At 50.1% G+C, this 17439-nt stretch overlaps 1 protein-coding gene across 1 annotated transcript; it reads right to left on the bottom strand.

Annotated features, from left to right (window-relative positions):
* Window positions 1–922: 922 nt before the first annotated feature.
* RDH13 (retinol dehydrogenase 13) lies at window positions 923–16667 on the bottom strand. Its single transcript, XM_006063991.4, has 7 exons — window positions 16477–16667; window positions 14093–14211; window positions 11515–11670; window positions 8843–8947; window positions 4109–4321; window positions 3232–3333; window positions 923–1419 (listed from the first exon to the last, which is right to left on the bottom strand). Exons 1-7 carry the CDS (start codon window positions 16539–16541, stop codon window positions 1172–1174), a joined length of 1008 nt encoding a protein of 335 aa, XP_006064053.3. The 5' UTR covers window positions 16542–16667; the 3' UTR covers window positions 923–1171.
* Between the last annotated feature and the right edge of the window lie 772 nt (window positions 16668–17439).

Genomic DNA, 17439 nt, shown 5'->3' with positions numbered 1-17439 from the left:
CTATTAAAGAGCAAGTTGGAGAGTCTGTGACTGAAGTCCCCACAGGAACTGCAGTGATGGTCGTGGTCCCGGGCCTCCGGGCTCCTCAGTGGATCCCCCCTGCCCACCCCCCGACCCCATGATGTGGCCAGCATGACGTGGAGACAACAGGGTCTGTTCCTGCGGGCGTCTCCAGCACCTCGCCGGGGTCCGGCATGTGGCAGGTCGTCAGTAAAGATCCGCTGGTAAGGAAGGTGCACCTGCTGTTCCCCGAGCCAGGGGAAACTCGGCCCCATGCGATGAGGTAGTCCGGTGAACAGCTGGGGAAGCTCAGAGAGGAGACCGGAAGTGCACACAGCCATGCGGCAGACCACAGACTCACTCGAGCCGCGTCAGACAACCTGCCCACGGGCCATCCTGTCTCAGGCATGGTGCACACCAGAGGCGGGTGACACCGCCCCCAAGACTCCTGGTGTGGATTCCCAGGGGAGGCGTCCACTGGCCCAGCTCACCTGTTGGCAGCAGGGCACACTGTGCCAGCCAGCCCTGGGCCAGATGCTCGCCTGGGAGCCCATCCACTGTGGCCAGAAAAGAGCCAATGCCACCATCTAGAGGGAGCCGCAGGCATGGCAGTCAGAACCCCTTGGACAATTTGTTGTTGTTCAGTCGCTCAGTCCTGTCCGACTCTGCAACCCCATGGACTGCAGCACGCCAGGCTTTCTGTCCTTCACTGTCTCCAAGAGTCTGCTCAAACTCATGTCCATCGAGTCGGTGATGCCATCCAACCATCTCATCCTCTGTGGTCCCCTTCTCCTCCTGCCTTCCATCTTTCCCAGCATCAGGGTCTTTCCAATGAGTCAGTTCTTCTCATGAGGTGGCCAAAGTGTTGGAGCTTCAGTTTCAGCATCAGTCCTTCCAATGAATATTCAGCATTGATTTCCTTTAGGATGGACCGGTTGACTCTCAAGAGTCTTCAGCATCACAGTTCGAAAGACTCAGTGCTCAGGCTTCTTTATGGTCCAACTCTCACATCCAAACATGACTACTGAGAAAACCATAGCTCTGACTAGCTGGACCCTTGTCAATACTGCCACCTGGTGGATGCTGCAGGCACGACAGCCAGGTTTGGCGAGTAGCTGCTCCACCCTGGTGGCTCTGCCTCCCTGGTGGCTTCCACGCCTGTTCCCAGCAGTTACTTGGGGAGCGGCTGTCCCCTCTTCCCATGGGATCCATGGGACATCTCCAAGCCCACCAGACGGACACTTTCAGCCCAAAGCCTCTTGGCTACTTCCTCATCCTCAGCTTCTGGGGCCGGAAGCTTCTCTTTGAGTACATCAAAGTACTTTCCAGAAACGCCCTCCAACTCCTCCGCCACGGCCAGGTAGACGCTGGGCTGGGCCGCCAGCTGGGGGCTCTTGACCAGCAGCCAGAAGATGGGCCCTGCAGTCAGTCCACAGACAGTTCAGTCCAGACATTCAGAGAGGAAAGTACATCTCACCCCGGGTTGCTCAGGGCCCACCAAAGCCAGAAGGGTCCCTGGAGTCCCATAGAGCTCACTCCAGGCCTTTGCCACTCTGGTTCCTTACACAGGAGCTCCCTTCCCTGGCATTGCCCAGACAAATCAACTCCAGATGCAGGAACCAGCCTGAAAGCTGACTCCTCCAGGAAGCTCCCCTAGCTTTTCCTAGGCAAATGGAAGGTCCAAGTCCTCACCCCACCCAATCTTTCTTTTTGCTTTGTTTTTGGCTGCACCATGCGTGGCACATGGGATCTTAGTTCCCCAACCAGGGATTGAACCTATGGCCCCCGCAATGGAGGCACAGTCTTAACTACTGGACCACCGAGGAAGTACCCCCACCACCCCAATCTTTCTTTAAACTAACTTTTGTGTATTATCTCCAGTGCCAGCCTCACCTTAAGATTCTTGATACCTAGCCACCACCAATTAAAATGTTTGCCAGGATAACAAACACTAGTTATAAAGCTCTCACTATTTATTCAGCCTAAACCTGGGCCAGGCACTGTGCTGGTCCTTTTAAGGGCAGTCTCATCTAGTCCTCCCCACTGTGAGACAGGTACTACTATGAGCCTTACTGGCAGATAAGGAAATAGGGATTTGGAAAGAAGTCCCTTCCCTGGGTGGCCCAGCCAGTTTGGGATGAAACTGGAGCTATCCCAAGCATGGCTGGACTCCAAGCAGTCAGCCTCACGACCTCCTCCTCTGAAACACTTTTCTCACTGGTCATTGGAAGAACTGATGCTGAAGCTGAAGCCCCAATACTCTAGCCACCTGACGCGAAGAGCCAACTCATTAGAAAAGACCCTGATGCTGGGAAAGATTGAAGGCAGGAGGAGAAGGGGGCAACAGAGGATGAGTCGGATGCACCACCGACTCAATGGATGTGAGTTTGAGCAAGCTCTGGGAGATGGTGATGGACAGGGAGGCCTGGCATGCTGCAGTCCATGGGGTCGCAAAGAGTCAGACACAACTGAACAGCTGAACAACGTAAGGCTCTGGCCTGTTTCCCAGGGTGTTCTGAGGCTGGCAGGCTGGGCAGACACATGAAAGTGACTTGGTACCAGGGAAGACACAGGAGAAAAAGAAGATACAGGGTAAAGCAGGAAAGCCCCTGAGATAGACTCTGAGTGTGACGTTAATTCTATGTGTGGGGTCTTCCCTGATGGTCCAGTGGTTAAGACTCGGAGCTGCCAGTGCAGGCGGCACAGGTTCGATTCCTGGTCAGGGAACTAAGATCCCACATGCAAAGCGGCCAAAAGGTAAAAGAGAGAGAAAATGTATGTGTGAACTTACTGAGCTACGAGATGCCCAGAGAGCCAGGGAGAATACTGTTTCCGGGGTGTCTGTGAGGGTGTGTGTAAAGACTGTGAAATCCACCCTCCCAAGGTGAGCAGGCACTGGGAAGTTAACTGAGGGTGAGACATTGAGCCCGGACGTCCAGCCCTCTTGGCTTTTCGAGTCAGCGTGGGACTTACGCCAGCGGTTCCCCTGGTCCTCAGGCCTTCAGGTTTGGGCTGGAACTACAGGGCCAGCATTCCTGGGCCTCCGACATACAGGTCAGGCCCCCACAGATGCATGAGCCAAACCCTCCTAGTCAATCTCTCTAAATACCCCTGTATATCCTATTGGTTCAGTTTCCCAGGAGAACCCTAATACACTGAGGAAGGGCCCTGGGCTCCAAGCTGGGAGGACAGGGGTTCAGCTAAGGGACCCCAGGCCGGGAGGGGACTTACCGAGCGTGAAGCTGGAGAAGGCGGAGCTGTGCATGCCCGTGTGTCTGCCCAGCTCTGTCCTGGCCACGCCGGGATGCAAGGCATTGACAGTCACGCCCGTGCCTGGGAGAGAAAGGAAGAGTGAGGCAAGCAGACAGCAGGTTCACCCCTTACCAGGAAGGCTGATGCTGCCCACCCTGGGCTCTGGGGCTCCCCTGAGTTTAAATCACCCTCCTGCTCTGAAACCTTCACATCCATGCTTTTATCTTGCACGGCAGCTGTCTCACAGCTGCCCAGAGCAAAGCTTCTGAACCTGAGTGTGTAAACATCGCCTGGAGGGCTGGAGAAGCCCAGACCGCTAGGCTCCAAGCCCAGAGTCTAAAGCAGTGGGTCAGGGAGGGGTCTGAGACGCTGCAGTTATTACAAGTGCTCAGGTGAGCTCACACTGCCTGTCATCAGACCCTCTTTATGAAGCCAGGTCAAAGGGCAGGCTCTTCAGCTTTGGCACTACGGACGCTGAGCTGGGATCATTCTTTATCCTGTGCACTGTAGGATGTTGAGCACCACCCCGGCCTCTGCTCACGAGATGCCTCTCCCAAACTGCCCCTCTTCCCCAGACGGACAGCCAAAAACATCTCCAGATACTGCCAAAGCTCCACTGGCCTAGAACAGCAAAGGCTCGGGTGCCTGTGTGGGAGGAGCAGAGGAGAGTGCGGAGATCGACTGTCTGTCTGCGTCGGGCACCAGCGGGGAGCGTGGTGGTAAGTGTGTCATGGGTTGGCCTGCTCTGTCCTGGAGCCACCTCTTGACCTCCCATCCACCCAGGGTCACGGCAGGACCGCTTCAGGCTCGGAGCCAATGGAGAGGGGAGCCCACCAAGGAGGCCGGCCATGCGCACCTTGAAGCCGCCGGCTCAGCTCCTTGGTGGAGACGACGACGGCCAGCTTGCTCTGGCAGTAGGCTGCCTTCGTGTCATACTTCCTCTTCTCCCAGTTCAAGTCCTCGAAGTCTATGTGCCCAGCAACGTGGGCCAAGGACGAGACGTTGATGATGCGCGAAGGGGCAGAGGCTTTCAGCTTGTCCAGTAGCAAGTTCGTCAAAAGGAAGTGGCCTGGAAGAAGGAAAACAGAAAGACAACTTTTCCTCAATTCTTGTCCCAGGCGTAGGACCCTACTGAGAACATCACCTTATTGCCTCCTTCCATAACCTGTGTTTCTCAGCAGGGTCCCCCTCTGCCCTCCAGGGGGCATTTGGCAAAGTCTGGAGGCAATCTCCATCCTTAGAGCTGAGGACCGTATGGGAGTGCTACTGCCACCTAGTGGGTGAGGCCAGGGATGCAGCTAAAAGTCCCACAGCGCAGGAGTTGCCTGGGGGTCTTCTGGTTAGGATGCTGGGATTTCACTGCTGCGGCCTGGGTGCAATCCCTGCCCATTAAACTGAGATCCCACAAGCCCTGTGATGCACCCAAAAAAAAAAAAAATCCTGCAATGCACAAAACAGTCCCCACAACTAATTATCACAAAGTCCTGTGACAGCCGAGGGCTGTCTGTCTCTCAAAATCCTTTCTCCATTTCTTTTCCAGTGATAGAATTTTGGGTTACCCATGAGACTGCCCAGTAAACAACTACATTTCCCAGTCTCCCCTGCAGCTCCACTAGGTCACATGACTGAGTCCCAGCCAGCAGCGGATGAAGATAGTCACATGTGTGTTACAGGCGAATTGTGCGTGCTTAAGTTGTTCATACTGTTCATACTGTTCACGGGGTTCTCAAGGCAAGACTACTGAAGTGGTTTGCCATTCCCTTCTCCAGTGGACCACACTCTCCACCATGCCCCGTCTTGGGTGGCCCCACAGGGCATGGCTTAGTTTCATTGAGTTAGACAAGGCTGTGGTCCTAGTGTGATTAGATTGACTAGTTTCCTGTGAGTATGGTTTCAGTGTGTCTGCCCTCTGATGCCCTCTTGCAATACCTACTATCTTACTTGGGTTTCTCTTACCTTGGACTTGGGGTATCTCTTCACGGCTGCTCCAGCAAAGCGCAGCCGCTGCTCCTTACCTTGGATAAAGGCAAAATGATAGGATACTGAAAGAGGAACTCCCCAGGTCAGTAGGTGCCCAATATGCTACTAGAGATCGGTAGAGAAATAACTCCAGAAAGAATGAAGGGATGGAGCCAAAGCAAAAACAATACCCAGCTGTGGATGTAACTGGTGATAGAAGCAAGGTCCGATGCTGTAAAGAGCAATATTGCATAGGAACCTGGTATGTCAGGTTCATGAATCAAGGCAAATTGGAAGTGGTCAAACAAGAGATGGCAAGAGTGAACATCAGCATTCTAGGAATCAGCAAACTAAAATGGACTGGAATGGGTGAATTTAATTCAGATGACCATTATATCTACTACTGCAGGCAGGAATCCCTCAGAAGAAATGGAGTAGCCATCATGGTCAACAAGAGAGTCCGAAATGCAGTACCTGGATGCAATCTCAAAAACGACAGAATGATCTCTGTTCGTTTCCAAGGCAAACCATTCAATATCACAGTAATCCAAGTCTATGCCCCAACTAGTAACCCTGAAGAAGCTGAAGTTGAATGATTCTATAAAGACCTACAAGACCTTTTAGAACTAACACCCAAAAATGATGTCTTTTTCATTATAGGGGACTGGAATGCAAAAGTAAGAAGTCAAGAAACACCTGGAGTAACAGGCAAATTTGGCCTTGGAATACGGAATGAAGCAGGGCAAAGACTAATAGAGTTTTGCCAAGAAAATGCACTAGTCATAGCAAACACCCTCTTCCAACAACACAAGAGAAGACTCTACACATGGACATTACCAGATGGTCAACACCGAAATCAGATTGATTATATTCTTTGCAGCCAAAGATGGAGAAGCTCTATACAGTCAACAAAAACAAGACCAGGAGTGGACTGTGGCTCAGACCATGAACTCATTACTGCTAAATTCAGACTTAAATTGAAGAAAGTAAGGAAAACCACTAGACCATTCAGGTATGACCTAAATCAAATCCCTTATGATTATACAGTGGATGTGAGAAATAGATTTAAGGGACTAGATCTGATAGATAGAGTGCCTGATGAACTATGGGCGGAGGTTTGTGACATTGTACAGGAGACAGGGATCAAGACCATCCCCATGGAAAAGAAATGCCAAAAAGCAAAATGGCTGTCTGGGGAGGCATTACAAATAGCTGTGAAAAGAAAAGAAGCAAAAAGCAAAGGAGAAAAGGAAAGATATAAGCATCTGAATGCAGAGTTCCAAAGAATAGCAAGGAGAGATAAGAAAGCCTTCCTCAGCGATCAATGCAAAGAAATAGAGGAAAACAACAGAATGGGAAAGACTAGAGATCTCTTCAAGAAAATTAGAGATACCAAGGGAACATTTCAGGCAAAGACGGGCTCGACAAAGGACAGAAATGGTATGGAACTAACAGAAGCAGAAGATATTAAGAAGTGGTGGCAGGAATACACAGAAGAACTACACAAAAATAATCTTCATGACCAAGATAATCACGATGGTGTGATCACTCACCTAGAGCCAGACATCCTGGAATGTGAAGTCAAGTGGGCCTTAGAAAGCATCACTACGAACAAAGCTAGTAAAGGTGATGGAATTCCAGTTGAGCTATTTCAAATCCTGAAAGATGATGCTGTGAAAGTGCTGCACTCAATATGCAAGCAAATTTGGAAAACTCAGCAGTGGCCACAGGACTGGAAAAGGTCAGTTTTCATTCCAATCCCAAAGAAAGGCAATGCCAAAGAATGCTCAAACTACCGCACAATTGCACTCATCTCACACGCTAGTAAAGTAATGCTCAAAATTCTCCAAGCCAGGCTTCAGCAATACGTGAACCGTGAACTTCCTGATGTTCAGGCTGGTTTTAGAAAAGGCAGAGGAACCAGAGATCAAATTGCCAACATCCGCTGGATCATCGAAAAAGCAAGAGAGTTCCAGAAAAACATCTATTTCTGCTTTATTGACTATGCCAAAGCCTTTGACTGTGTGGATCACGATAGACTGTGGAAAATTCTTCAAGAGATGGGAATACCAGACCACCTGACCTGCCTCTTGAGGAACCTATATGCAGGTCAGGAAGCAACAGTTAGAACTGGACATGGAACAACAGACTGGTTCCAAATGGGAAAAGGAGTACATCAAGGCTGTATATTGTCACCCTGCTTATTTAACTTATATGCAGAGTACATCATGAGAAACACTGGGCTGGAAGAAGCACAAGCTGGAATCAAGAATGCCAGAAGAAATATCAATAACCTCAAATATGCAGATGACATCATCCATATGGCAGAAACTGAAGAGGAACTAAAAAGCCTCTTGATGAAAGTGAAAGAGGAGAGTGAAAAAGTTGGCTTAAAGCTCAACATTCAGAAAACTAAGATCATGGCATCTGGTCCCATCACTTCATGGGAAATAGATGGGGAAACAGTGGAAACAGTGTCAGATTTTATTTTCTGGGGCTCCAAAATCACTGCAGATGGTGATTGCAGCCATGAAATTAAAAGACGCTTACTCCTTGGGAGAAAAGTTAGGACCAACCTAGATAGCACATTGAAAAGCAGAGACATTACTTTGCCAACAAAGGTCTGTCTAGTCAAGGCTATGGTTTTTCCAGTGGTCATGTATGGGTGTGAGAGTTGGACTGTGAAGAAAGCTGAGCACTGAAGAATTGATGCTTTTGAACTGTGGTGTTGGAGAAGACTCTTGAGAGTTCTTTGGACTGCAAGGAGATCCAACCAGTCCATTCTGAAGGAGATCAGCCCTGGGATTTCTTTGGAAGGAATGATGCTGAAGCTGAAACTCCAGTACTTTGGCCACCTCATGCGAAGAGTTGACTCATTGGAAAAGACTCTGATGCTGGGAGGGATTGGGAGCAGGAGAAGGGGACAACAGAGGATGAGATGGCTGGATGACATCACTGACTCGATGGACGTGAGTCTGAGTGAACTCTGAGAGTTGGTGATGGACAGGGAGGCCTGGTGTGCTGCAATTCATGGGGTCGCAAAGAGTCGGACACGACTGAGCAACTGAACTGAACTGAACTTAAGTTGCTCATTCCCTTCTCCAAGGGATCTTTCCCACCCAGGGATCATACCCGGGTCTCCTGCACTGCAGGTAGATACTTTACCACCTGAGCCACCAGGCAAGCCATGTCACCCCCCAAACACCCCTAAAAAAAAAAGTCCTACCCTCCAGTACCTCGGAGTGTAACCTTATTTAGAGTGAGGGTCTACAGAAAGGTGATAAAGTTTAAACAAGGTCATTAGGGTGGTCCCTAATCCTGTGTGACTGACACCTACCCAACGTCCCTCAGTCTTACTGATGGACTCAGAGTGACAACAGATAGACTGACACAGCAAGTGAAGGACAGACAGAGACTGGAGGACAGACAGACAAAGGGACAAGAGGCCAAGAGGCTGATGAAAGGTCCGGGACTGAAGGTCCAGCCAGGAACAGGGGGCTCCCCGAGCTGCCAGGTGACCCCACGCACGGCCGCCTTGGAGACTGGAGCAAGACCCCTCCCAGAGCCTGCATCTGGTCCACAGGGGCCCCACCCACATCCCGGGCCGATGCCACTCAGCCCGCAGGCTCACCCAGGTAGTTAACGCCAAGCTGCATCTCAAAGCCGTCCTCGGTGGTCCAGTGGGGGCACCGCATCACGGCCGCGTTGTTGATCAGGATGTGAATGTGCTCCTCCTCTGGAAAACGGGGGTGAGGACAAACAGGACTCAGTTTCCCCCACGATAAAATGGGTAACAGAACCTGCCAGGTAGGACGGCTTCATCATGATCCCCTCAAAAAGTACTCTGCGACCTAAGTGTCCATCGACAGAGGAATGGACAAAGAAGACACAGTGTGACGGAATATTATTCGGCCATAAAAAAGAAGGAAATGGTGCCATTTGCAGCAACAGGGACGGACCCAGAGATGATCATACTAGGTAAAGTGAGCCAGAGAAAGGCAGAATTATATGCTATCACTCATATGTTGTTATTATTCAGTCACTAAGTTTGTGTCCGAGTCTTTGCGACCACATGGACTGCAGCACGCCGGGCTTCCCTGTCCTTCACTATCTCCCAGAGTTTGCTCAGACTCATGTCCATTGACTCAATGATGTCATCCAACCATCTCATCCTCTCACTTATATATGGAATCTAAAAAAAAGGATACTAATGACTTTATTTACAAAACAGACTCACAGACATAGAAAACTTATGGTTACCAAGGTGCACGGGGAGGGATTAATTAGGAATCTGGGATTAACATGCCCGTTACTCTATATAAAACAGATAACCAACAAGGACCTACTGTATAGCACAGGGAACTATACTCAATACCTTATAATAATCTATAACAGAAAAGAGTCTTAAACAAAAAATGTATTTTTGTGAGCGTTCATGTGTGTATACAACTAAATCAGAGTTCAAGTTTGCTATAAACCTGAAACTAACAAAACATTGTAAGTCAATTATATTTCAATAAAAACTTTAAAACACACACACACAGGAATTCCCTGGCAGTCCAGTGGTTAGGACTCCACGCTTCCACAGCAAGGCACACGGATTCAACCCCTGGTCGGGAACTAAGATCCTGCAAGCCCCACAGCGGCAGGAAGAGAAACAAACATACACAAGACAGCCACGACAATAAAAGGAAAAAGTCCTGCCCGCACTGATCTCCAGGAGAGAGCTGCAGACAAAAAGCGAGGGGCAGTATTGGCTGTATAACAGGCTTCGGTTTATACAAAAAACCCAAGGGGAGGCGTATCCCCCCCGTTTGCTTTATACACACATCAACGGTCCCCCAGAGGACGCACAGCGGGGGACGCAGTGAGCCCATCTGAGGACAGCAGCCAGGGAGCTAGCGGCGGCTTCGCCGGGAAGATGTTTTCCTGTAGCCCCGTTTGCACTTTCTGAACATTTAAGCTTGCAAATGTTATTCCTGTTCAAAAGATAAATAAATATGTAAGCGGTTCTGAGACCGTGCAGCAAGCAGCAGGAAGAGTGAGTCAGCCATCAAGGAGATGAGAGTGCAAAGAAACGCCAGCCTGATGCCTGGCTCTGCAGAAGGAGACGCCCAGCGGAGAAGGTGGGCGTTCCTGGGTGCTCTGCGTCGTGCCTTCGGGTCCCCTCTGAGTCACTTGTCCTCACGGCCGACACGGCCCCAGGCACTCCGGAGACAGAGCCTGAATCTGACTCACGTCTGTGTCCCTGGAGTCGCCTCAGCGCCAGAGAGCCTGAGCAAACAGTGGGTGAGTCGGTGTTTCTGCCCTTCTCCTCCTGGTTAAGTCCTCCTCTGCCTCCCTACACAGCAAATCCGTTCCCGGCCTCTGCTTCTCCCAGGAGCCCAGCTCAGACAGAAGGACTTGGTTTTCCTGGAGAGTGGGACTCGGTAACCTTCTTCTGTAAAGGACCAGGCAGCAAATACTTTCAGTTTTGCAGGCGATTTGGTCTGTCTCCACTGAACTCTGCCCTCGCAGGACTAAAACGGCCACAGACAAAATGGAAATCGATGGGCCCAGCTGTGTGTCAATAAAACTTTACAGAGATGATTTTGTTGTTGTTGAGTCGCTCAGTGGTGTCTGACTCTTTGCAACCCCATGGACTGTAGCCCGCCAGGCTCCTCTGTCCATGGGATTCTCCAGGCAAGAATACTGGAGTGGGTTGCCATTTCCTTCTCCAGCAGATCTTCCCGACCCAGGGATCGAATTCACATCTCCTGCATTGACAGGCGGGTTCTTTAGCACTGAGCCACCAGGGAAGACCCTTTATGGAGATATATGCATACATATAGCTGAGTCACATTCTTCTACAGCAGACACTAACACAACACTGTAAACAATTATACTCCAGTTAAAGAAAAACAACCTTTAGGGAAACTAAAACCTGAATTCCAGGAGTTCCCTGGAGACCCAGGGGTTAGGACCCTGTGCTTTCCCTGCCCAGGGAGCAGGTTCAAGCCCTGGCCAGGCAACTAACACCCTGAAAGCCATGCCGTGTGCCCAAAAAAAAACAAAACACCACCTGAATTCCAAATAAAAGTCACATGCTGTGAAATGTTATTCTTTTTTCTTTCCCACATGTAAAAATGAAAAATATGTAAACGTGAAAATGTCAGAAAAGAAAACAGTGTAACATCTTCACCCAAAGACGGAACAAAAACAGGCAGTGACCGACACTCGGCTCTAGGGCCTGCCCGGTGCGCTCCCTCCTCATGGCCTGGCCGCTCAGGCCCTCCCTCACAAGCCCCGCGGCCTCTCTCTTGCCTTCAGTGACCTTCGCCGCGAACTCTCGGATGGACTTCAGGGAGGCCAAGTCCAGGTGCCAGGCGTTGACGCGGTGATTGAGGGTCTCCCCTCGAATCTCCTTGGCCGCCGCTTCGCACTTCTCCATGTCTCGACAGGCCAGAATGATGTTGCCTCCTGGAAGAGCCAGACAAGAAAAAAAAATTTTTAATAAACATAAAAAAGATCCACTCCTAAGTGTACGTACTTAAGATAAATGAAAAGATACGTCCATACAAAACTATGTACTCTAACGTACACAGAGGCACTGTTGAGGCAGAAACGCCCCAAATGTCCATTGAGGGAAGAATGAACATGGAGGCGGAGGGATAAAGTGGGAGTTTGGAACTAACATATACACTCTGCCGTATATAAAACAGATAACCAACAAGGACCTACTGGAGAGCACGGGGAACTCTGACCAATATTCTGTAATGAGCTGAATGGGAAAGAATTTGAAAAAGAATAGATACATGTATGTTTAAAACGGAATCACTTTGCCGCACAACTGAAACTAACGCAACACTGTAAATCAGCTATCCTCCAATATTTAAAAAAAGTATTAAGGGAAACGTGGTCCATCCATCAGTGGAATATTACTCAGCCATGAAAAGGAAGGAAATCCCAAAGCATCCGCACCATAGGTGAGCTTCACAAGCATGATGCTCACTCAGTCAAAGCAAGAGGCATAAAAGCACAGTGTATGACTCCATTAATCTGAAATGCCCAAGAGGCAAATCCACAAGAGGAAGATCAGCGGTTTCCCAGCTTTGCAGAGGATGGGACATTAAGAGGGCCACGGCTTAGAGGACCCAGGTTTTATTTTGGGGTGATGAAACATGTTCTACAATGGGGAGCAGTCATGGCTGCACATTTCTGTGAAGATACTAAAAATCCCAGAAGTGTGTATTTTAAGTGTGTGAATTAAATATTTAATACACCCATTTAAAAAAAAATTTTTTTTTTTTTTTTCAAATTAGAAAAGTGAGGAGAAACAGGGTCTGAGAAAAGGATGGGCAACAAGGATGCTGCCTGTGTGCGTCTTTGGGGCTCCCCTGGGGTGGAGCAGCTGCCTCCTACACACCGGCGGCCCCATCACAGTCCAGGACAGAGCTCATCAAGTCCAGGCTCCGTCCGTCCTCGCAGGGCCAGCCCGGCCCTTGGATGGCAGTGGGTGTGTCGGCCCAAGTTCCGGTCTCGCCAGGTCCGAAAAGGAACATCTGCCCCTCCCTGGGGGAAACCCTGCGTGATGAGGCGCAGGGGCAGAGGACCACCCACCATGGCCCCCATCACTCTGACCTCAGGGTGAACATGCAGCTCGGGCCTGGTTGATCCAGCAGGGACTCATTCACTGGCCACCGCGTCTCGATCCCCCCAAGGAGAGGTCCCGGCCTCCCCCAGCCCTCACACCTGCCCCGGCCTCTCCCTCCCAACTCCAGTCTTCCAGGTGTTCAAACAAAAACCGGGACACCTCCCTCTCTCGTGCCTGTCCCCCCAGCAACTCCAGATTCTAAATTCAAAAGAGAGCTCTGTGGGGACTTCCCTGGTGGTCAGTGGTTAGGAATCCGAGCTTCTGCAAGTGGCAGAAACAAACACAGGCTGGCGTAAGCCCCAAAGCCTGGTGTTCCTGCAGGGGACACGGGTTTGATCCCTGGTCAGGGAACTAAGAGCCTGCATGTCACACAGTGGGGCCAAAAATAAATTTTTTAAAAAAGAGAGATCTGTGTGCTGAGGAGGGCACGTCTCCATAAGCCCACTCTGACCATGAGAAAAACATCAAACAGACCCAAATCGAAGGGGGCATCCTTCCTATTAAAGACCGATCAGTAAGCTTGGAAGGGCCTGAGTAAGTGTAAGTAAGTGTTAGTCGCTCAGTCATGGCCGACTCTTTGTGACCCCATGGACTGCAGCCCACCAGGCTCCTCTGTCCATGAGATTTTCCAGGCAAGGATACTGGAGTGTGTTGCCATTTCCTTCTCCAGGGGATCTTCCCAACCCAGAGATTGAACCCAGGTCTCCTGCACTGCAGGCAGATCCTTTACTGACTGAGCTACAAGGGAAGGAAGAGCCTGAAGTCAAGTCTTACTCCCAACCTCTGACCCAGGTCCCAACCCAGTCACTTGGACTGAGTCCAACCAGCATAGGAGAGGGCGAGGCCGATGCAGAGAAAAACCCAACCAGAAACTGCTGAGCATCCAGGGGCTCCTCTGAGCCCCTGGACCCATCTGCCCCCTTCCAGGAACACCAGGCTTTGGGGCTTACGCCAGCCTGCGTTTGTTTCTGCCACTTGCAAAACCGAAAGAATCAGAAGCCTTAACACCCCCAGGGAAATCCCACCATCCACCACCAGGTCTTAACACCAGATCTTAACACCCCCAGGGGAGTCCCACCATCCACCACCAGGTCTTAACACCAGATCTTAACACCCCCAGGGGAGTCCCACCATCCACCACCAGGTCTTAACACCAGATCTTAACACCCCCAGGGGAATCCCATCGTCCACCACCAGATCTCGCTCCCGAGCCCCAAGCCAAGAAGCAGGTGCCCAATGGGACATCACCTCTTTTGGCCAGCTCCAAGGCAGTCTGCTTCCCGATGCCCGTGTTGGCACCAGTCACAATGACAGTCTTCCCGGGAATGGTGGCCTTGCTGGGACAAGCCCCGCCGGCAACAAAGTCCCTGGAGGTAGGAAACGGGAGGTCAGTTCCATCTGTCTGTCCACTCTCACTGCAGGTGCCCCCAACGGTTACGATCTCAGACAAGTGACCGCTCTGAGCTTGTGTTCCTCCAGCGGAAATATGGGAACAATATCACACAACCCAAGGGAGCCCTGTGGTTACTCAGCACCTCCTGGTGTGGGGAAGCCTCCTCGTCATAACCATCGTTAGCTGATAAAGACCCCTGTGTTCGATCCCTACGGCTGTTGTAACATTTCACCAGGAGTTCAGTGGGTTAAAACCACACAATGGTGTTTCCCTAGAGTCTGCAGTTCAGAGTCCCAGATGGGTCTCACAGGATAAAACTGAGGTGTCGGCAGAGCCGTATTCCTTCTGGAAGCACAAGGGAGAATTGAGAATTGTTCCCGAGCCTTTTCCAGATTCTAAGGGCCACCTGCATCCCTGGGCCCCTTCCTCCGCCTTCAAAGTCAGCAACACAGCAGCGTCAAGTCTCTGGCTCTGATTCTCCCGCCTCCCTCTTGTGAGTACCGTTATGATGACGCTGGGGCCACCTGGTGATCATCTCCCATCATGGAGGTCCTTAATGACATCTGCAGAGTCCCCTTTGACCGGTAAGGATACATAGTCATAGGTTCTGGGCATTAGGATGTGCGGGAGAGGGCAGGAGGGCCTTATTCTGCTACTGTGTCCATATTCCAGAGGCTAAATACTGGAAACAACTAAATGTCCCCAACAGGAAGCTGGCCAGAGAACCAGTGTCCTCTCCAGACAAGAGGGTATTTTTAATTAAAAATAAATAGTCATATTCCCCATCCCCAACCAGGGCATTCAGCTTTCTTTTATTCTTCCCATGCTGGTATTTTTTTTTTATTTTTTTTTTTAAGCTTTTTCAGAACTAACAGACATCAGCATGAATAAAAATAAAAACAGCAGCCAATGAATGTTTTTTTTGGCCATGCCTTCTGCTTTGAGGGTTCTTACTTCCCCAACCAAGGACTGAACAGTCAGTCCCTGGCATGAAAGCGCCAAGTCCTAATCCCTGGACCGCCAGGGAATTTCCCGATGATTTCTATGATAAGGAAAAATTATTTCCATTTCCTAGAGCTTTCAAAAAAAAGGCGATTAATATTTACAAAGCAGGAGTTTATAAAAAAACAAGATACCAGCCGGCTACACAAAAAAAGACTTTATTGGATCAGGAGGAACAACTTCAAAATGAAGCCTCATCACAGAGCAGATGAACAAGCCTAAACGTATTTATGCAAAGAGATTAACAGTCAATCAGTCTATCCTTCAACCCCTTATGACAGGGGAAAAAAAGATATTTCAATATTGCAATCACTTTCTGGCCTAACTCCCAGCTCTTGTGTAACTGTAATAAAATATGTATTGCTAATCCTGAACACTTAACATAAGGTCTACCATCTTAACAAATTTTTAAGTGTACAGTATAATACTGTTACTACAAGCGTAACACGGTTATATTTTTAAGTGCTCAATAGTCGCACTGTATGGCTCATAATAGCCAGGGCAAATGTAAAAGATTTCCATCTTCACAGAAAGTTCTACTGAATGGTGCTGCTATAGAATATTTGGTTGCCGTATTTTGGTTTGGAGTGGGGGGGATTTTTATATTGAAGAATAGTTGATATACAATATATACGGTACAGGAGTACAACATAATGCTTTACGGTTTTTAAAGGTTATATTCCATTTATATCTATTATAAAAGAGTTGCTATATTCCCCTGGTTGTACACTATCTTCTTGTGGTTTATTTTATAACTAATAGTTTGCACCCCTTAGCCGCCTGTCTTGTTTTTATTTAGTGAATTCCGGGAACCACAGGAAAGAATAACGATCTTTTCATTGACTGAGTTGGACAATCCTAACTTGTTTCTCTGATTCCGGACAATGAGAGCTTAGGTGACATACACGTTCCTTGCATCTGGGCCAGGACGTGACATATGGGAGGTGCCCAGTAGATATCTGCTGAATGAATTAATTAATGCACTAAAAGTCCGGAAGCAACTAGACCAAAACGTTTACCAGGGCCCGGATCCGCCCCTTTCTCTGGCCGACCTTGGGCCGTGACCTGCCCGCTCGGGGCCCAGCCTTGTCCCTGCATTCTCTGGGAGCACTGCTGGATGAATGGACTGGAGGACTCCTGGGTGGGCGAGGAGCTGGCGATCTCCACCCGGCCCTCCCTCCCTGTCCAAGCCCACCGGCCCGCCGTTACCGCGCCTGAGAGACCCGGGCGAACTCACTTGAGCAGCACGGCGCCGCCCACGGCCGTGCCCAGCACGGACAGCGGCAGAACGTAGCGGCTCATGCCTGGCCGGAGCGGGACTCTGACTGCACCCGCCCGCACACGCACGCCCCGGAGTCTGCACCGAGAGCGCGCCGCCGGGGACCCACGTGCGGAAGGGCACACGCCGCCGGAACCGGCGCCTCCGGAAGGGGCGGGGCGGGGGAGGGGCCTCCAGGGCGGGACCTATGGTGACGGACTGCGAGCGCAGCTGCTGCTGGGAATGGTAGTTTCCGGGGCCGGGGCCGTGGGCGGGGCCTACGCGCTGTTCCGATGACGTCACACTCGCTCCGCTTAAAAGTTGAGCTCGGTGCCGTAGGGACCCCAGGATCCCAGCAAGGCAGCTGTCGCCTCCGGACCCGGTCCTCTGTTTGTCTTTCAAATGGATCAGCCTGTTTCCTCATCTAAAAATACGTGTGCCTACGAACTAGCTATGTATAAAACAAAACAGCTTCGAGACGATATTGTACAGCATAGAGACGACAGCCAGTATTCCATAAAAACTTTAAACCGAATGTAATCCGTAAAAAATTTGAATCACTGTTGTACACCTGAAACTAATGTAGTGCTGAAAATCAAGTATACCTCAATGAAAACAAATAAATAAGTGGCATAAATATACGAGTTATTTGTCGACTTTCCGGGACAATTTGATAAATTCAATGCTCAGAATCCAAGACTTACAAGCTTGGGAGGTTCCCAGATTTCTGGAGTACTGAGCGAGGAGATCATGGGGGCGTAAACTTCGGGTCTGAGGGAGTAGGGGCCGGTAGTCTGGACCTCGGGTCTGAGGGAGAAGGGGCTGGAGGCCTGAACTTCTGTGTCTTAGGAGAGGCCCACCCTAATTCAAAATGACGTCACCCTAATTCACTACATCTGCAACAACCCTATTTCCGAATAAGATCATATTCTGATGTCTACT

The sequence above is a fragment of the Bubalus bubalis genome, chromosome 18 (genome assembly GCF_019923935.1).
Source record: "Bubalus bubalis isolate 160015118507 breed Murrah chromosome 18, NDDB_SH_1, whole genome shotgun sequence".
Classification (NCBI taxonomy): domain Eukaryota; kingdom Metazoa; phylum Chordata; class Mammalia; order Artiodactyla; family Bovidae; genus Bubalus; species Bubalus bubalis.
Note: the sequence above shows the minus strand (reverse complement) of the source record. Positions and strands in the feature narration are given on the sequence as shown.

What these genes read in the sequence shown, in the direction of transcription:
- RDH13 (XM_006063991.4), bottom strand. Translation starts at nt 16,541, where the DNA reads ATGAGCCGCTACGTTCTGCCGCTGTCCGTGCTGGGCACGGCCGTGGGC. An exon ending in GGCGGCGCCGTGCTGCTCAA is followed by an intron (nt 14,212 to 16,476) that starts GTGAGTTCGCCC and finishes TCCTACCTCCAG; the next exon opens with GGACTTTGTTGCCGGCGGGG. An exon ending in CTTGGAGCTGGCCAAAAGAG is followed by an intron (nt 11,671 to 14,092) that starts GTGATGTCCCAT and finishes TGGCTCTTCCAG; the next exon opens with GAGGCAACATCATTCTGGCC.